Source organism: Pan troglodytes, chromosome 19 (genome assembly GCF_028858775.2).
Source record: "Pan troglodytes isolate AG18354 chromosome 19, NHGRI_mPanTro3-v2.0_pri, whole genome shotgun sequence".
NCBI classification, from domain to species: Eukaryota; Metazoa; Chordata; class Mammalia; order Primates; family Hominidae; genus Pan; species Pan troglodytes.
The window spans coordinates 94,675,284-94,695,150 of record NC_072417.2 but is presented as its reverse complement, the minus strand read 5'-3'; the positions used below and the strand labels follow the sequence as shown (position 1 = coordinate 94,695,150).

The window sequence follows — 19,867 nt, the reverse complement described above, 5'->3', positions numbered from 1 at the left end:
TATCCTAGGTAGTCATACGTGCAGGCCAATTCCTATTAATTTGGAAAATGGAATAAACGAATATTAAGAGACAGTCAGCTGGGCGCGGTGGCTCACGCCTGTAATCCCAGCACTTTGGGAGGCCGAGGTGAGCAGATCGATTGAACCCAGGAGTTTGAGACCAGCCTGGACAACATGACAAAATCCCATCTCTACAAAAAAAGTGAAAATTAGCTGGGCATGGTGGCACACACCTATAGTTTCAGCTACTAAGGGCCTGAAGTGGGAGGATCACTTTAGCCCAGGAGAGAAAGGCTGAAGCAAGCTGAGATTGTGCCACTGCACTCCAGACTGGGTGACAGAGTGAGACTCTGTCTCAACAAAAAAAAAAAAAAAAAAGAGAGACAAATAGTCTTCCCCATAATTGTTTAGGGATATATCCATATATGGTAAACCTTTAAAGAAAAGTAATGAATTGATGGAATCTGGATCGTGATGTCTCAGGATAGCAGGGAAGAGGGGAAGAAGGTGCTGGAACTGGGGAGGAACTGAAAGGGAGGATCTAAGTCTTCGGTAATATTTTGTTCTTAAAGCTCAATAGCGGGTCCATGGTATTTGCTATTTGTGAAAACATACACGTAAGTTTCCCAGCCTACCTTGCACGCATAACATTTGATGAAAATTACATAATAAAAAGGAGGTTATGGAATGTGTATGCCATTTCATTTATATAAAAGTAAATGGGCTGGGTGCGGTGGCTCATGCCTGTAATCCCAGCACTTTGGGAGGCCGAGGTGGGCGATCACCTGAGGTCGGGAGTTTGAGACCAGCCTGGCCACCATGGTGAAACCTGGTCTCTACTAAAAATACAAAAATTAGCCGGGTGTGGTGGTGGGAGCCTGTAATTCCAGCTACTTGGGAGGCTGAGGCATGAGAATAGCTTGAACCTGGGAGGTGGAGGTTGCAGTGAGCCAAGATCACACCACTGCATATACAGCCTGGGCGACAGAGCAAGACTCTGACTGAAGAAAAAAAAAAAAAAAGAACGCAGGCATTTGTTATTTTGCCTGCGTATTTAATTAGTCTTTACCCAGGCATTTCCTCCTGTTCTCCTGAAGGTGGGGCACAGCCTTACTTGGTGGCTGCACTGCCAGTGCCTGAGGAACGGGCCTCTGTTCTAAGACACCTGGTCCTGCAGGTGCTGCAGACACGGGCTCCTTTCCTCCGCCGTCCTCCCCCAGCAGCCTGGAATCACTTGCTGCTTCCCAGCCATTCGGTCTACGCGCTCATTCAGCAGACTCAGAGTGAGCAGCTAGGTGCCAGGAATCCACAGATCTATCAAGACCCTTCTCTGTTCTCTCCTCTCCCCGGTCTCCATTTCTACCCGAGGAATTCTCATTTGTCCTTCAAGCTCCAGCCTAGAAGCCACCTCCTTCTGGAAGCCCTCCCGGGTTTCCCTGGTCATGTAAGACTCCACCTCTCCTGTCCCCTCCAGGAATGTCCCTTGCTCTTTTCGTGTGAAAAGGTGAAGTTCAACATTGCCACTGATCTGGGCGCAGTTCTGAAGGGCACCGCCTCCCCTTAGAGCTGTGTGGCCTTAGCGGAGTGGCCGAGCCTCTCTGTGCCCAGCGTTTCATTCCTACCTCCTAGGTGCTAATTCCTCACAACAGACTATTTTTCGGCTGAGGCAGTCAGGGCCCCCGCCCCCGTGCCCTGGCGCCAAGCACTCGCCCCAGAATCGGTCCTGGGAATAAAGGTCAAAAAGGAACCCTTAAACCCGCTCCTCCCCGGAAGGCACAGCGCCTCCCCTTCTCTCCAGCCCGCGACTGCCCATCTAAACCGAGGCCTCGCGGGGCGAGTCCCTTGTCCTCCAGCTCGTTGAACTGGGGCCCTGGGCACAGGTCGGCTGGACCAGCTTGGCGAACCGGACAGCTGCGAGACCCTCAGGTGCCCACCGGCCCAGTTTCCGCCCGCCCCTCCGGGCCCGCCTCTCATTGGCTCGCGTCCCACCAAACCCTACCCCCTGGCCGTCACTTCCGGGCAACGGAGCCCGTGGAAGGCGGAAGTGTGAGCGCCGCGGCGGCAGCTGAGTTGGGCTGAGGTGTCCCTAGCTGGCTCCGCGGCTCTTCCGGGTCTGGGCTCGGAGATTCACAGGCGGCCCGCGAGACCGAGCGAGGGACGCATGGCCCTAAGGCGGCCGCAGGGCTTGGCGGGGTCCGGAGGTTGACCTCGCCCCCGCAGCCGGCCTTCGAGGCTGCCTCCTCCAGGCAGCCTCTGGGGCCCGCGCCCGCGCCTGCTCAGGCTCCCGTGTTCAGGCTGCCCATCCCCTCCCCACCGGCGTCCCGGACGTTGGGACCTGTGACCGTGGCCTCGGGCTGGGCTTCCAAAGCCGGCCTTTCGCCCCGGGCCCCTAGACCTCTCACTATGACCGCGGCCGCCGCCTCCAACTGGGGGCTGATCACGAACATCGTGAACAGCATCGTAGGGGTCAGTGTCCTCACCATGCCCTTCTGCTTCAAACAGGTGAGTCCGGTGGGCCCAGAGATCACCGCCCTCGCCTCCCCCGCAGAGGGGGCGTCTGGCCGGGTCGTCCTGGTTAAAGTTCCCGCCGGGGCAGGGCTTCGCTGGGCGGGTGCAGGCGGCCGCGGGCGGGGCGACCCTCTGGGTCCCGGCGCAGTTCCCGTAGAGAATCCGTGGATGAGAAGCGCACGGCGTTGGCCCTGGCAGCCCTTGTCAGCCCAGGCCGGAAAGTTCCCCACAGTCAAAAACTCGATACCGAAGCAAAGTGTAACAAAGCAAAATGATCCTCCAGAATCGGAAGGGAACGGCAGGACTCCGTATTTTTACATTTTATCGTGTTTTTAAAAACTCTGACCCAACTGCACCTGTCTTCAGAAGCACACAACTCACCCCTCCCAGGCTTCGACACTAGATAGGGACCTTGGTTGCAAGGTGATTAAAAACATCCACCAGGTTATACACCTAAGATCTGCGTTTCACAAAAACCGCACATTTGGCAGGGCGTGGTGGCTCACACCTGTAATCCCAGCACTTTGGGAGGCCGAGGCGAGTGGATCACCTGAGGTCAGGAGTTCGAGAACTGCCTGACCAACATGCTGAAATCCCATCTCTACTGAAAATACAAAAATTAGCCGGGGGTGGTGGCACATGCCTGTAATCCCAGATACTTGGGAGGCTGAGACATGAGAATAGCTTGAACCTGGGAGGCGAAGGTTTCAATGAGCCGAAGGTTGCAGTGAGCCGAGATCACGCCATTGCACTCCAGCCTGGGCGACAGAGCGAGACTCCGTCTCAAAAACAAAAACAAAAAACTGCACATTTGATCTAATGTGTGCAGACGTTACCACAGTTGGAAAAAATCTCATATACAAAAAGTTTAGCGTCATTCCGGCATTGAATAACACATGAAAGAAAATGGCCATTTCTAAGTGTCATCTGTTTAATCTACAATAAACAAGCATTTAGTGCTTTGGAAAAGAAAGGCTGACTGAAACGTTACCAAGTAGGTAGAAAAATGAAAACAACATGTGTATTTTGAAACAAAATGGCACCAGTAGTTTAATTTTAGATTAGCTTAGCAAACACTGTGTTTTTCATATTCATTATCTTTGGGATAAAAATATCCAAAAAATTTTTTCAGCCTGGGCAACATAGTAAGACCCCGTCTCTACAAAAAAAAAAATTAAAAGTTAGCTGGGCATGGTGGTGCATACCTGTAGTCTCAGCTGCTCGGGAGGCTGAGGCAGAAGGATCACTTGAGCCCAGGAGTTTGAGATTACAGTGAGCTATGATTGCACCACTGCACTCCAGCCTGGGCAACACAACAGTACCCCATCTCTAAAAAAAAAACAACTTTTTTTTGATCAAGGAATTTTCAAACCCTCCCGTGCAGCCCTCCAGGCTGTTGTGTCTGAGTTGTTTGCCTGATATGGTTGGTGAGCCTGTCAGGGGAAGACAGGGCTACATGCCTCCAGAGCCCCCCGGGCAGCATCTGGTCTGGGCGTGGAGAATCCCAGCTTTCTGCCAGCCACCTCTGGGTGTTTCTGGACTGACTCCATGTCCCAGTGTCCACTGTGACTTGCCTGGCAGCAGAACTGCATTCTGGCATGTGGAGCAGTGGCTGGTCCTGCTCCTGCAAGTCAAAGACTGTTATCTTTGTTTTTTCCAGACGGAGTCTCGCTCTGTCACCCAGGCTGGAGTGCAATGGTGCAATCTCGGCTCACTGCAGCTTCCGCCTCCAGGGTTCGAGTGATTCTCCTGCCTCAGCCTCCCAAGTAGCTGGGATTACAGGCATGTGCCACCACGCCGGCTAATTTATTTATTTATTTGTATTTAGTAGAGACAGGGTTTCCCCATGTTGGTCAGGCTGGTCTCGAACTCTTGATCTCAGGTGATCCACCACCTCGGCCTCCCAAAGTGCTAGGATTACAGGCGTGAGCCACCGTGCCTGGCCCCAAATGCTGTCATCTTTGATGCCTGTCGGTGAAGTGCCACCGTGGAAGGGGCTCTGGTTTAGACACCTGTGAAAGTACATCTTAGGGCCCAGACGATCCAGCTGTCTCGAGCCTTGGACCACCTGCCATGTGGTGGACATTAGGCCCCTGCCAGAGCATGTGCTGATTAGCCAGGCATCTGCACAGACCTGTCAGGAAGTGAAGGACTAGAGACGTCCTTCTGAGTCCTGAGGGCTGCCCAGAGGGAGGCCCAGTTGCTCTGATCTGGCCGCAGCGTCTCCTCCACGGCAGCCTTCTTGGACTGGGGTGCAGGGAGAGGCCAGCAGGCGATTTGGGGATGTGTGTGTTTAGTGTTTGGCAGCCTTGGCATTGAAAAACTTTGGATTAGTGTTTTTTTGGTTTGTTTTAGTAGTTTTGATATATTTATATATATACATAGCTGGGCGTGTTGGCTCACGCCTGTAATCCCAGCACTTTTGGAGGCTGAGGAGGGTGGATCACGAGGTCAGGAGTTCAAGACCAGCCTGGCCAAGATGATAAAACCCCATCTCTACTAAAAATACAGAAATTAGCTGGGCGCGATGTCAGGCACCTGTAGTCCCAGCTACTAGGGAGTCTGAGGCAAGAGAATCGCTTGAACCCAGGAGTGGAGCTTGCAGTGAGCCAAGATCGCGCCATTGCACTCCAGCCTGGGCAACAGAGTGAGACTCTGTCTCAAACAAACAAACAAAAAAATATATATAGATCTATATATATAAAATAAACATTGAAGTTTGACATACAAAAATGTGTACACACTTCTTCAGATGTGCTGTTGATGAATTTTCATATGACGAACAAACCCGTGTGACTAGCTCCCAAATTAAGGAGCGCACTCTGTGGCCGTGGCGGCCTACCCGGGGCACACTGCTGACCCCTAGTGCGCCACGGTGGTGCTGCCTGGTTTGAACTGAGGCGGGTGGGTCCTGCTGTGCAGGTGTCTAGTGCGAGTGTCTGGCTTGCGTTCTGGTGTCCGCTGCACCGCCGTGTGTGTCTGTGTGTAGTTTACCCCTGTGAGGCATTTACGGTGTCTCCTATTGGGAGCTCTTGTGATGCCCTGAGGAGTTGGACAGGCGTTGGCAGGGGGTGCGTTTCTGCTGGGTGCGTGCCTGTGTGGAGGGGCCGGGCCCCAGGGTGCGTGTGCTCTGCTCTGGAGCTGCCATGTGGGTGCAGTGGTGCACATGCCGGCCCGCGTCCCCGGTAGCATTGGGTATCGTGTCTTTTCCGCTGGAGCCATTCTGATGAGTGCTTGGTGATATCTCATGAGTTTTTGGTATTAATAGACTTACTTTTTTTTTTTTTTTTTGAGATGGAGTCGTGCTTCGTCACCCAGGCTGGGGTGCAATGGTTCAATCTCAGCTCACTGCAACCTCCACCTCCCAGATTCAAGCAAGTCTCCTGCCTCAGCCTCCTAAGTAACTGGGATTACAGGCGCCCACCACCAAGCCTGGCTAATTTTTTGTGTGTGTTTTCAGTAGAGGTGGGGGTCTCACCATGTTGGCCAGGCTGGTCTCGAACTCCTGACCTCAAATGATCCACCTGCCTCGGCCTCCCAAAGTGCTGGGATGACAGTTGTGAGCCAGTGTGCCCAGCCGGACTTATGTGTTTGAGCAGTTTTAAGTCTACAGAACAACAGACGGGAAAGTGCAGCGCTCCCGCCCCCCTCACCGTCCAGCTAGGTTCACGTGACTGACGTCTCGCACTAGTGTGGCGGTCCTTGTGTTTTAAGTGTCACCTCGATGGAGGTAGTGGACACGCAGGAAGATTCACTCTCTCTTTTTTTTTTTTTTCTCGAGGCGGAGTCTTGCTCGGTCGCCAGGCTGGAGTGCAGTGGCGCAATCTCGGCTCAACTGCAACCTCTGACTCCCTGGTTCAAGTGATTCTCCTGCCTCAGCCTCCCAAGTAGCTGGGATTACAGGCACACACCACCGTGCTCAGCTAATTTTTGTATTTTTAGTAGAGATGGGATTTCACCATGTTGGCCAGGAGGCTCTCGATCTCCTGACCTCGTGATCTGCCCGCCTCGGCCTCCCAAAGTGCTGGGATTACAGGTGTGAGCCACCGTGCCCGGCTGATTGACTCTCTTTAGGGTGCAGGTCATGGGCTTGCTGTGTAACCACCACAGTCAAACAGAACACACAGCTTCATCCCCCAGAGGGTCCCCAATCTCCACACCCCCAGCCCCTGGCAACACTGAGCTGTTCCCTGGCCTAAAAGTTTGCCTTTTCTGAGTTTCCTGTAAACAGAATGACACTGTAGCATTCAGAGTCCAGCTTCCTCTGCTCAGCATGGTGCGTTTGAGTCCCATCCGTGTCACGGTGGGTGTCAGTAGTCATCCCTTTTTCCTGCTGACTAATATTCCCTTATTCGAATGGACCACAGTTTGTATCCATTCGCTTGTTGAAGGACATTTGGGTTGTTTTTCCATTTTTGGGTTGTGGATAAACCTGCTGTAAACATTGGCATACAGGTTTTTCATGAACACGTTTTCATTCCTCTTGGTAAGTGAATACCTAGGGGTGCAGTTAATCCCCAGGTCACACAGTAAGTGTCTATTTAACTTATGAGAACGGGGAAAATGGCATTTTTAATCTCTTCCAGAACGTGTTCATTACTCGTAGCTGTGGACTCAAGTGGCTAAAGATGGTGCATGTAGGGTGTGTGCAGAGAACAAGGGGGTATTAGTTGGCAGCACCCCGCTGTCCATGAAGACTTGAGGCGGGGACTGGGAAGGAGATGGCGCCCCTGTGCTCCGCGCATACAGCTTCATCCCTGGACGAGGCGCGCGGCCACCACAGCAAGGAAATGGCCCTTTCAGTGCTAGGAAGTGTCGCGTTCGGCAGGAGATTGGGATGGAGCGGGGCCTGGGGGTGAAGAGGGTCCTCATGAGCCGCGTGTGTGGGGTGAGGGCCTCTGGGGAGCACCTGCTGCTGTGAACATGTGTTCCTGTCTCCACCCTGCAGTGCGGCATCGTCCTGGGGGCGCTGCTCTTGGTCTTCTGCTCCTGGATGACGCACCAGTCGTGCATGTTCTTGGTGAAGTCGGCCAGCCTGAGCAAGCGGAGGACCTACGCCGGCCTGGGTGAGGCGCCCTCTCCACAAGGTGGCTCTGGACCTGGGGCGGGGGCCTTATTCCATTTATTTATTTATTTATTTACTCTACTTGATTCTTCAAGAATTCCTTGGATAGCAGGGTTTTTTTATTTTAAAATGTAATGCTGCAAAAAAATGAGCCGGGTGTGGTTGCACGTGCCTGTCGTCCCAGCTACTATTTGGGAGGCTGAGGTGGGAGGATCACCTGAGCCTAGGAGTCTGAGGTGGCAGCGAGCTGTGATCACGCCATTGTACTCCAGCCTGGGTGACAGAGCGAGACCCTGTCTCAAAAGAATTAAAAATCAAATTTAAAAAAAAATGCAGTTAAAAAAAAAACCTGCCGGGCGTGGTGGCTCATGCCTGTAATCCCAGCACTTTGGCAGGCCGAGGCAGGCGGATTATTTGAGGTCAGGAGTTCGACACGAGCCTGGACAACATGGTGAAACCCCATCTCTACCAGAAATACACAAAATTAGCCAGACATGGTGGCAGGCATCTGTAATCCTAGCTACTCGGGAGGCTGAGGCCGGAGAATCTCTTGAACCCGATAGGTGGAGGCTGCAGTGAGCTGAGATCACGCCACTGCACTTGAGCCTTGGTGCCAGAGTGAGACTCTGTCTGGAAAAAAAGAGAAAAATCTGTTATAATCACATGCTTCAAAATTGGAGTGACACAGAAGGGTATGAGGCGCCAGGTCTCTCTGTCACCGTGCCCTCCTGCCTGCTCCCATGCAGGCCCACGCAAGCTTCCTCTTCTAAACTCAGACTGAGACAGCCGTCCTCACGGTGCTGGTGCAGACCTGCTCTCTCTGTGTCTCTCCTGGACACCAGATGCCTTCCCGCGGAGCTGCCTGCAGAGAGCCTTGCTGTTCTCCCCAACTCGGAATTCCATGGAGGAAGCTCCTCAGGCCCGGGCTGTTGCTAGAGTTCAGTGGCTTCTCTCCCAGTGGCTGTGTCCTTCCCCTGATGCTGTTGGTTGCAGTTTTGTTTCCCTTAGTTCTTTCTTGCTTTAATGCTGTTTCAGCCAGGAGAGAAGGCTGCGCTTTCTGCTTCATTTCAGTGTGGAATATTTTCTACGTTGTTTGTCTTCGAGGGCGCCATCCCTCACCTTCCCGTCTGCCCACAGGCTGTGTGGCCTGCGCTGTCTCCCTGCCCGCCACAGGCTCGGCACCTCTCAGCTCCACGTTCCATTCTGGGGGCATCCAGCCTGGGTGTTGAAATTCCAGCATCCGTGTTCTCAGGAGTTGGCCCTGTGGGTTTTGGTGAAAATTCTGGCCTTGTGATGAAGGCTCTGGACCTTCCAGCCAGTGTGCGGCTGGGATGTTGGGCCCTCCCTGCAGAAGGCCATCCTGCCCCCCGGGCTCACAGCTCCCACGGCAGAGTGAGGAGGTGGCGGGAGAGGAAATGGTGTTTAGGGGTCCAGGGGGCCAAACAAAATAAAAACACCTGCACGGTCCACACGTGGGTCCTGGCCTCCCAGCCTCCGCTTCCTCCCAGTCCCCTTCATGTTGCCACAGAGAGTCCTGCATTCGTTTCGGCCCTCAGAACCGGAGGGGATGTGTTCCTTCTCCTCCCTTCCTGATGAGAATGGTGCTGTCAGAGTCTTTTCTTGTCGTTATTTGAGGAAGTGAAGTTCACTGTTAAATTTGATCCACAGTGAGATGGCCTAATTCAACTTGGGCTGAAACATGCCTACCGGAAGCCAGGAGGCACCGTGCCTGGGCGGGCCCCTTCCTGGGTCTGCAGAGCTGTGGCCTGCAGGACGACCCTTTTCTCCTCACTGAGGTCTCTGTATAGGGTTTCTGTAGCAGAGGCCCCAACTCCAGTCCTTGGCTGTGTCCTGGAAGAAGACCGGTGACCCAGGGCTGGGGAGGCCCCCATTTCTGATAGCCGGCTGTCTATTCATTCAAAGTCCCTGAAAAGTCAAACCAGTTTGGCTACATGTGAAGGACTGGAAGAAAATTGCCGGGTGGGTGCTCTTCTGTGCTGCCTGGAACTCCTGCCTGAGCTTCCAACCTTTACCTGCATGGGGTGACCGCAGTCCACTTCTGCCTGCCAGAAACAAAAAAGATTCCAAAACACCAAGTGTGTCTCAGGTTATGCCTTTGACACCAAACACAGTGGTTCCACTGCGTGAGCTCCGGACAGAGGCCCCTGGGCCCAGCTGCTCCGCGTCAGCTGCAGTGTGCCCTGGCTCGTCTTAGAAGTGGGGAGACCCGCGCTGGGAGAGGCGTCCCTGGGGAGGGTAAGATGAGACTCTCCTGGAGCTGAGGCGAGGCCCTCGTGCAGAGTGGACAGCAGCTCCACGCTCCAGTCTTCAGGAGGCGCCGGGCTGGGTCCCGTCCTTGCACACAGACTGACTTTCCCTGGGACGGCTAGGTGGTTTCCTCCGAATGGCATCTGCCCCCACCCAGGCATAGGTTTGCGGTGTAATGGTTCCTCGGGTTGGTTAGCCTGGGGAGGTGGCCGCTGATCGCTTTACCCTCCCCGCTGTCCTCCAGTGCCATGTGCCAGCCTGGAGAGGTGTCGTTTTTTGTTGGTGTTTGTATATTTCCCTGTCCTATTTGCTGTTGCTGGTTGCAGGTGGTTTTTGTCGTTTTCGTCACCTTCTCACTTGCTGCTTCCTTGCCCTGCGTATCTTGCTCGGACATGGACTTTTCTAAATCCCCTCTTCAGAAGACACACAGATACATCAGTCATTCAGCCTCCTTCAGCTGTCGCGGCTTCTCATGAAGCTGTTCTGAGCCCCAGACACTGCCCTGTTGAGAGTTGTGCCTGAACCCTGGCATGCGTGGTCTGGGCTAGAAACCGCCTCCCCCAGCAGCAGCGACTGTTTGGCCCCCACGCGGCCTCTGAATTCTCGGTTGTGAGCAGCGGTGTCAGGAGTGCTGCCCGCGTCCTGTCGTTGGGTGGTCCAGGCTTCTGTGGCTCCTGTGCTGGCTCTGGGGGAGATCCGACTGCACCTGGGGTAGGGTACACCCTGCATGGAGGCCGCGCCCTCAGAGCTCGCCGCTCACAGATACCTCCAGCCTGGCAGGGGCTGGGCCCGCACTGGGAGTCCACACTCGGGGGAGGGCTGGGTCCCCAGGACCTTGCTGGGCGCTTCAGCCTCTTCCTCCCTTTCTCTGTGCCAGTCCACGCAGGATGTGAAGGAGTGGGGTCAGTCCAACTGGGGCTGGTGTTTGAACCTGGGGAGGAGAAGTTGCCGAGGGATTGACACTGGGAATGGCGGGTGAGGGTTTGGCCCACGTGGGGAAAAGAAGGTGCGTGGGGCCGTGTCTCAGCGTGGTGGGCTCTCAGGATGTTGTCCTGGGAACCAGAAGAGAGTGCTGCCCTGATTTCCTAGACGGCCTTCCATTTTCCCTTGCCAGTGGCAGGCATATTCTGGAACCTTCTTGGGCAAGGTGCGCTCGTGTTTGGAATATGCTGTAGAGACTCAGCTTCCTTTTGGAGAATAAAAAGGCACATTATGGCCAGGAGCAACTTCATGTTTGGAGCGCCGTGTTTTGTTGCTTCCGGGCTGTGCCGTCACTGAGGGGTGTGGAGGGCGTTCCTTGGTGACAGCAGGGCCCTGGGCTGTGGGCTGCTGAGGGGGCTCCTGGAGTTCTTAGTGTTTGAAACTCTCCACAGCCTCAGGTCAGCTTCTGGGGCCTGGCTCGGGTTTCCGTGTTGTGGGATGAACTCAAGGGGTGCCAGGCTTCTTCAGCGAGCCCATAGGCAGGTCCAGGAAAGGCCAGGGTGAGCCCTGGAGGTGGGGTCTTTGCTGCTCCCGGGCTCTGGCGTTCGGCAACGCTGTGCTTCTTCCTAAGTAGTTTAAAGTAATAAGGAGTGTTTTTTGGACCCATTCATAGTTACTGGCCTGTGTGTTTCCTGCTTTCCAAAGCTCATCAGAGGCCTGTAGCCCGTGGGAGGAAGGAAACCGGGGGCAGGAAGCTGGGGCTGCCGACGGGGCTGGGCCATCCTGCCACATGCACCGCATCTCTGGGTGCGCCTTGGAGCCGGGACTTCCCTTTGCCCTCCTCCGGCTGGGGGCTGGGCCATGGGGGAAGCGCGGGGGTCACCAGATGACCGCTCGGGGCCTGGGAGGGACCCTGCTGAGTCAGCGCCGTTTTTCATCTGCTGCAGAGAATCCCGCGGTCAGGGCGGAGAGAATGGCGGCTCCTTCCGCATTCGGCCGCCCCGTCGGGGACGCATGCTCCTCATCGGCAAGGCTCCTCATTAGCCGTCCACGTGGACACCACAAGCCCAGGGCTCTCGTCCCCTCCCTTCCTGAAGCACCATGCTCGAAAAGAGTCTCCATTTGTTTCTATAAATCCCAACCAAAGGGTGAAAATGAAGGCCCTCCGTCAGAGTCCCTCTGGTGCAGGCTGTGGCGCTCGGGCACCTGGGACCGGCACTGAACCCTCTGGGGACCTGCAAGCTCTGGCCAGCAGCACGGGGTTCGGCCGTGCCGGGCTGTGGGATGCTGTTTCCAGCCGGCCCCCAGTGCTCACCGGGTGGGAGGACTGCATCGCAGGGACTTGTCTCTTTGTTAAACAATCTGATGGAGTGAAAGAAGAACCTGCCTCCTGTCCTTCCCTTGCTCTGTCTTTGTTTCTTGTAGTTTCATTTGCAGACAGTAGATCCAAAAATAACCTGGCGGCCAGAATTTGAAATACCCCTCATGCCCCGGAGAATCTGGGCCCGTGGGTTTCTGCGAAATCGCCCTTGACAGCTTGGCTCAGTACCTTTGTTCTGGACGAGCTTCTCACGCTGTTGGATTGAGTGTTCCTTTTTCTTTTGCACTAGCATTCCACGCCTACGGGAAGGCAGGCAAGATGCTGGTGGAGACCAGGTAAGCCCCGCCCTGCCGCTGCGCTTGCCCCCCACCCCCGCACCCAGACACTGGGGACCCTCCCGGCGGGAGCGGCAGTTTCATCCCCAGATTCACCTGTAACTCAGGTTTCTGAAGAGTCCCTAAATACATGAAAGTCCAATTACTTGTACCCTTCAGTGTTGTAAGAAAAATTTATGTATGGAAAACTCCGAGAACCTGTTAAACAGTCCCCCCTCAGTTGTAGTCTCTCAACACCGTTCCTTAGCACCGCACCTGCCCTTCAAACACCGCCGCATAAAGGTGGCATTACATTGCAAATGTCGTATTCTTCTTCCTTTGGAATAAAATTTCATGAGATGAAAAAATTTATGAGATGAAAAAATCGCTGGGAGATTGCACTTCTAGGCTTCTAAATTAGGGAATTGTAAACTCAAACGAACAGCCTTTTTTGAAAGCAGTTGATTGTTCTCTTAACTTGACTAACATCGTGGGGCTTTTTCTATTTTTTTGTTTTTTGAGATGGAGTTTTGCTCTGTCACCCAGGCTGGAGTGCAATGCTGCGATCTCGGCTCACTGCAACCTCCCAGGTTTAAGCGATTCTCCTGCCTCAGCCTCCCAAGTAGCTGAGATTACAGGCGCGTGCCACCAGGCCCAGCTAGTTTTTGTATTTTTAGTAGAGACAGGGTTTTGCCATGTTGGCCAGGCTGGTTTTGAACTCCTGATCTCAGGTGATCCGCCTGCCTCGGCCTCCCAAAGTGCTGAGATTACAGGCGTGAGCCACTGTGCCGGGCCCATCATGGAGATTTTTGTAACTTTTAGAGCCTCCGCAGAGGGGCGAGTATAATACCAGGCTGAGAAAAGCTGAGTGTCGTTTGGTGTGCATGCCAAGTGACATAGCGAGCGCCACAGAACCTGCCCGCGCCCTGTGAACTGGGGCGCGTTTGAAATCACATCTGTTGGCCAGGCACAGTGGCTCACGCCTGTAATCCCAGCACTTTGGGAGGCTGAGGCAGGCGGGTCACAGAGATCAGGAGATCGAGACCATCCTGGCTAACACGGTGAAACCCCGTCTCTACTAAAAATACAAACAATTAGCTGGGCGTGGCTACTCGGCTACTCCCAGCTACTCGGGAGGCTGAGGCAGGAGAATGGCGTGAACCTGGGAGGCGGAGCTTGCAGTGAGCCGAGATCTCGCCACTGCACTCCAGCCTGGGCGACAGAGTGAGACTCTGTTTCAAAAAAAAAAAAAAAAAGAAAAAAGAAATCACATCTGTCATTCAGCCCAGCCTTGGGGTAGTCCCTGGCGGCAGCCCAGGTGCTGTGCCAGCTCACCCTGATGGCATTTCCCGCACCCCCGTCCCCATGCAGCATGATCGGGCTGATGCTGGGCACCTGCATCGCCTTCTACGTCGTGATCGGCGACTTGGGGTCCAACTTCTTCGCCCGGCTGTTCGGGTTTCAGGTAAGGACGTGTTCAGGGTTCTGGGTTGTTCAGATGCTGATGGCTGCTCTGAGGCCCTCTGTGGGATCCTCCCGAGGACCGAGACCTGGGTGCTGGTCGGGAGAAGCTTCTGTCGAGCCTGCTGTCATTCCAGGGGCTTGGTGGAGTGCGGGGGCTTTACTGGGTCACGTCTGTGAGAGGTACACGGGAGGAAGCAAGCCAGGCAGAGTCCGACACCATGTAGATGAGGGGCGGGTGGGAGAGCCTCAGACCCGGGCGCAGTGCAGAGCAAGTCTCTGCCAGCCCGGGCTGCCCATTGGAGGGCAGAGGCGGCCAGGCCCTCGGGCATCCCCGGCCTCCGTGGTCACCCAGAGCTGCTGGGGGCTGTGGACTCAGCACTTCTTGCAGGGACCTTGGGGTAGCCTCCTCCGTGCTTGCCCCCCACCACAGAGAGGCCCACCTGACGGGCCCACACACCTTTCCCTCGCTGCCGTGGAGCAGAGCCCCTCACTGGGCAGGGCAGGCATCACGGCACGTTAGGGTGCTAACAGCGTAGAAAGGCTTTCAAGGCCACTGAGGCGGGGCTGTCCTCTCCAGGAGTGGAATGTACCAGATTCGCTCCTTGTCAGAGACAGTTCCAAGGAGCATCCAGGGAGCTAGGTCCCCTACTCTGTCTCCCCATTCAACCTTCCGTTTTCCGTGCTTCGTAGTGGCCTTTGTAGCTAGAGCTTTGGGCCCGTCCTGCCCACAGGGCAAGTCTGCACCTTTCCCGCCCCTCGCCCAGGGCAGCTGAGTCCGACTCACAGCCGCTGTGTTGCCTCCCGTGTTAGGGGGGCTGCTGTCCTGCTCTGGCTGGTCTCGCTGTGGGGCTGGGCTGGGCTCCAGGGAGGGGAAATACCCAGTGTCCGAGGCTGCACACGGCACAGCGGCTGTGAGAGCGGCTTCCAGGTGAGTGTGCCAGCCTCAGACCCGCCGGCATCATTCACCTGGATGCCGTCGGCTTTCGGGCTCAGGGCGCTCCCACTCCCTGTCAGTGCAGAGAGCCCGGTGGTGAGCAGGCCCGGGCTGTGGCCAAGACCCCCTGCTGGCTCCCCGCAGGTGGGCAGCACCTTCCGCATGTTCCTGCTGTTCGCCGTGTCGCTGTGCATCGTGCTCCCGCTCAGCCTGCAGCGGAACATGATGGCCTCCATCCAGTCCTTCAGCGCCATGGCCCTCCTCTTCTACACCGTGTTCATGTTCGTGGTGAGTTGGCAGCGCGCGTGGGTACCCGCCGAAAGGCTGCTCCTGGCCCATTCTTTCCTGTGCCCAGGTCTGGTGTGGCCGCCTGCTGCCTCCTGGGAATGTGTTGGAAGTAGCAGGATGTACCAGGAAGTGCCATTCATCCCATGGTCCCTGGGCACCACGGGGCAGACAGGGCTGGCTGGACCCAGGTGCGGTTGGCTGGCAGGAGAGGCTGGGGCTCAGGGCAGGGGTGGCTCTGAGGCTGGTTTCATGTCGTCCAGGCAAGGCGAAGGAAACTCCAAGACCACTTGCTTTATGCAAAGATTTCTTACGTAGGGTTTGTGACCAAGGCTCACGGTGCCAGTGTTTTGACACAAGGTGGCAAGCTATTGTTGTTTGTTTGTTTGTTTGTTTTTTGAGACGGAGTCTCACTTTGTCGCCCAGGCTGGAGTGCAGTGGTGCAATCTCGGCTCACTGCAACCTCCATCTCCCGGGTTCAAGTGATTCTCCTGCCTCAGCCTCCCAAGTAGCGGGGATTACAGGTGCCTGCCACCACACCTGGCTAATTTTTTTTATTTTTAGTAGAGAAGGGGTTTTACCATCTTGGCCAGGCTGGTCTCGAACTCCTGACCTTGTTACCCACCCGCCTCAGCCTCCCAAAGTGCTGGGGTTACAGGCGTGAGCCACCACGCCCGGCCGCTATTATTTTTCTAAATGAGAATTTATAACAGGATGGACTAGGGGCCAGCTGTGGAGTTGGCACTGAGAACACGGATACCACCCAGAGCCCCCAGCACGCCCTCCATTCTCTGCCAGGCCCCTGCCCATAGGAGCCCCAGGACCCGAGCCCCTGGGACCTTCCTGTTCCCTGGCAAGGTCAGAAATGACCCTTCCTGAGTGGCTGGAACCTGGGTGTCTCACAGCGGGTTTGCACCAGGACGAGGCCAGGTGGTCATTGAAGCCAGGGTCTCCAGTGCTCCTCAGCTCTCCGAGTGAGGGCCAGCCCAGTGGCAGCTACCTCTTTACTCTTGAGATAGCCGCGTCCTGGTGGGCCAGTCTTCTGGAAAACGTCCATGTCTAACACAGTACAAGATGGGGAGGGACCGGCCCACGTGGGAAACCAGCCTCTGTAACCGATGGAAACTGGGGCCATGCATGCTCCGTGGTCTCCTCCTGTCTGCGCCAAGCAGCCCCCTTGCAAGAGCAGCTGCTCTGGTGCCCGCGGGATGAACCAGGGTGCTCTGAGGCAGGGGTTGGGAATCCAGAAAGGCACGGGGTCTGCCTGCCTCCAGCTGGCGGCACAGGGTGGCACAGGGTGGTGGGGGGCTGGGATGTGGGTGGGAAGAGCTGCACTCTCCTGCCACTCCTTCCTAGCGGTGTGTGGGCCGGGATGCTGAGTCCCGCCTGCGTCCTGACCTGCCCCGTGCTCTCTCCCCTCTCCCTCTGCAGATCGTGCTCTCCTCTCTCAAGCACGGCCTCTTCAGTGGGCAGTGGCTGCGGCGGGTCAGCTATGTCCGCTGGGAGGGCGTCTTCCGCTGCATCCCCATCTTCGGCATGTCCTTCGCCTGCCAGTCGTAAGTGTCCTGCTGTGGTCTGTGGTGGAGTTCTGTGACGGGGAGGGCAAGCTGCTGGGAGACGGGACCCTCTCTTTCTCGTTTACTGTGATCGCTCTTTGCTGGCTGCTAAAGAGTGATGTCTTGTTCAGTGATGACCTTGCCCGCCCCAGGTTGAGGGAGATAGTTATATTTTAATCGGGAGGTAAATCGGCTTCATTCCTGGGATATGTTTGGGACTAGCTGGTGAGAGTCCCTGGTTTGCCAGATCCCCACAAGCAGAGCGTTGGCTGTGGGGGATGCAGCAGCAACCCAGCCATCTGACTGCACAGAGTTGAGCGCTTCGCCAGAATTTAGCTGTTCTGAGAATATTTAAAAGGAAATGGCACAAACATTGACTTCAGACGGCTGCTGGATGCATTTGGAGGCCTGCACGTGCGCGCGAGCCTGCTTTCTCTCTGGCACGCAGGGCTCTGTAAATGCGGATCGGGCTCTTCCATAATTCCAGCAGCATTACCTTCTCCACCAAAATGACAAGAGCGAGTGATTCATGCCCGGTTGGAACATGGTAACCGGCTGAAAAGAGAGGCGTAAATCCGGCGCAGACGGGAAAAGACCATCGGCGTGCGGGGGGCTGGCAGAGCGGCCCCTGTAGCGTTAGTGGGCATGCATTGAGCCAATCGTAAACTAATGTGACAGATGAAATTTGTTCATACCGCTGTGTTTACACCCACATGCGAGATCCAAATCGTCATTTCCCACTTAGCGTCTCTCTTGGCAGCTCCGTCTCCACCAGAACGCGCCCCAGTCTTGCTGTTTAATATCCCATTATGATCGGTGACAGAAGCCGCATTCTTCTGCCACATACCTAGTTACCAGTTGCCCTTTGTGTCTGCGTGTTTGTATATTTAGAAATAAATCTGCAGCTGGGGCTTTTTGGTAGTGGCCACGTAGCAGCCGGTGCACCTCGTTTGGGTCTGGTTCCGGAGTCAGGTGCTGGGTTCTGAAGTGCTGGAGCGTGCGGCTCAACAAGTGCAGCTTTCCTTCTGCCCCTCCCCGAGGACGTGCAGGCCCACAGATTCACCTGACATTCTCCCGAGCAGGGACATCCCTCCCTGTGCTGGCCGCTGCGCTGACCTCCCCACCCCCGTGCCGGCCGCCGTGCTGACCTCCCCACCTCTGAACCCAGGAATGTTTTCTGAGAGCAGAGACATCTCTTCCCTCCCACAGCGTCACTGCACCAGAGTGCCTGTCCCTGTTGGGTGGCAGGCCGCGCCCCCTGCCTCTGTGATTGGCCTGGATGCAAGCTGGGGCCAGGTCTCCCTTGTGCCTTCACTATCTGGCCGTTTTTGGTAAATGCATACCTGGTTATGCAGAATGGTTGTCCTAGGCCCAGAGAAGCAGCCGGGCAGCACTGAGCCCAGAAGGCCCTGGAGGTCAGGGTCTTTCTGGAGACCAGGGTCCCCATCCTCACAGTAGGGCAGAGGGGCACACACCCAAGAGCTGCATGTGGACGGCTCCATTTGACTCTGGTAGGCCTGAGGCTCAGAGGCTGCCTTGCTAGGTGGGCGGGCCAGGGATGCTCCGTCTGGGGCCATGGGCCAGGGCTCAGCATGTCCCCCATCTGTGGAGCTCCTTTGCAGGTGGCCAGGAGGTTTTGTGGCTCCTACCTTGTTTCTTTCCAGGGATGATCCTAGGGGTCCCTGGGGTAGGTGGTCAGGATTGGAGAGGAGCTTGGGGCTTGGCCTTCCACCCTGGCCACCCCGTGTGCATGGGACACCCCTTCCCCCAGTGTCCGTGGCTTCCTTGGGGGTCACTCCCCACAGTATGTATTGGGGGCTGGGGGTAAGCACGTGTCATGGGGCACCAACGCTGGTCCCCTCAAGCCAAGACTCCCTGGTGTGGACTCAGCTCTGGCGAGAGGACAGTTTAGCACTGGGAAGTTCATGCCGCAACATGGCCTTCTTCTGTAGCTGTGGGTCTAGGGCCGTGGAGACCTCTCGGGTGTTTCTCCTGATTCTCTGCCAGCCTCCTGGGGCTGTGTGCACAGGCGTTGGCCACTTAGCTCCCTTCTAGCCTGGGCTGAGGGGAAGGCTCATGTCCTGCGGGGTCCCCTGACTGCTGCTGATGGCACTCCATGCTGAGGGCGGCCTGATGGGATGGTGTGCTAGGACCTGGGCAACGGGACACCAGCAGCTGCTGGCAGGACCTTCTCACTTGTCAGTCTGCTGGGTTTTCTTTTCTTTTTTTTGGAGATGGGGTCTTGCTGTGTCACCCAAGCTGGAGTGCAGTGATGCGATCACAGCTCACTGCAGCCTCAACCTCCCGGGCTCCAGTGATCCTCCTGCCTCGGCCTCCCAAAGTGCTGGTATTCGGGTGTCAGCCACTGTGCCTGGCCTGGTTTGCTTTTTAATAAAGTCAGGATGTCCTGTTTTTTCTTTCACTTTCTTCAAGGCGGTTTGGGATTTGGCTCCGCTGGCCGCTGTGCTGGTCCATTTACTGGCTGCTGGCTTTCTGCATCCCGCCCTCCCCCTGGCCCACCTAGCTTCCTTTGTGCCCTTGAGCCCCTGCCCTGGGACAGCCATGGCCATGGTCACCTGGACACCCTAGGAGCACCCCCCTGGACTCCCACTCCAGAGTCCTCGTTCAGCCCCATGGCAGAGCAGCTCTCACCTGTGCTCTGGCGTGTGCCTGGCCCAACTCCCTTCTCCCCGGCTGCACACAGATGCTCCATGGCCCCAGCCTCTCCCTTCTCATCTCGCCCACCCCTCTCCAGGGGCCCAGGTCCCTGTGCACGTCCCTCGGATGCATCTGCTGCCTGTGCAGGGCTGTCATGTCCTTGCCTGGCCGGTGGCTTGGGTCCCTCCCACCCCTAGCAGCACCACACTCCTGGCACCAGGCTGTGGGACCGAAGCCAGTTTTCTCATCACACAAGTGAGAGGCTGCAGTGGGGAATCGCGCCCCAGGCCGTCTCCTTGTCTGTGCCGACTCTGATCATGCCTGTGCGGAGGCGCCGAGATGGAGGTGCTGAGATGGGCCGGCCGCCCAGGCCAGGGTGTTTGTTTAACTTTCCCTCCTCTTGACAGCGATTCTCTGAGCAGCCTCCTCCGGCTGCTTGCCCTGTAAACTGGCTGCTTTGACTCTCAGCACCTGCTCCCTGGCGTGGAGCAGCAGCCTGTTGTTCCGTAGCCTTGGGGAATGTTCGCATGGTGCACGCTCTGGGGGGTGTCCTGAGTGGGGGCTGCTGCAACG

General features: G+C 56.1%; 1 protein-coding gene across 25 annotated transcripts in view; it reads left to right on the top strand.

Moving 5' to 3' along the window:
* The first annotated feature begins 1,153 nt into the window (after window positions 1-1,153).
* Window positions 1,154-19,867, top strand: part of SLC38A10 (solute carrier family 38 member 10) — a 52,900-nt gene continuing 34,186 nt past the window's right edge. For 3 of the 25 annotated variants that reach the window (XM_063800031.1, XM_063800024.1, XM_063800022.1), the window contains exons 1-6: window positions 1,797-2,502; window positions 7,457-7,574; window positions 12,373-12,418; window positions 13,769-13,862; window positions 14,881-15,083; window positions 16,512-16,636. In XM_063800031.1, coding sequence (XP_063656101.1) covers window positions 14,958-15,083; window positions 16,512-16,636 — 251 coding nt within the window. In that variant the 5' untranslated portion in view covers window positions 1,797-2,502; window positions 7,457-7,574; window positions 12,373-12,418; window positions 13,769-13,862; window positions 14,881-14,957. Of the gene's footprint in view, window positions 2,503-7,456; window positions 7,575-12,372; window positions 12,419-13,768; window positions 13,863-14,875; window positions 15,084-16,511; window positions 16,637-19,867 lie in introns of all 25 variants that reach the window. The other 22 variants (XM_016933158.3, XM_016933157.3, XM_016933155.3 and 19 more) reach the window with 12 other exon arrangements.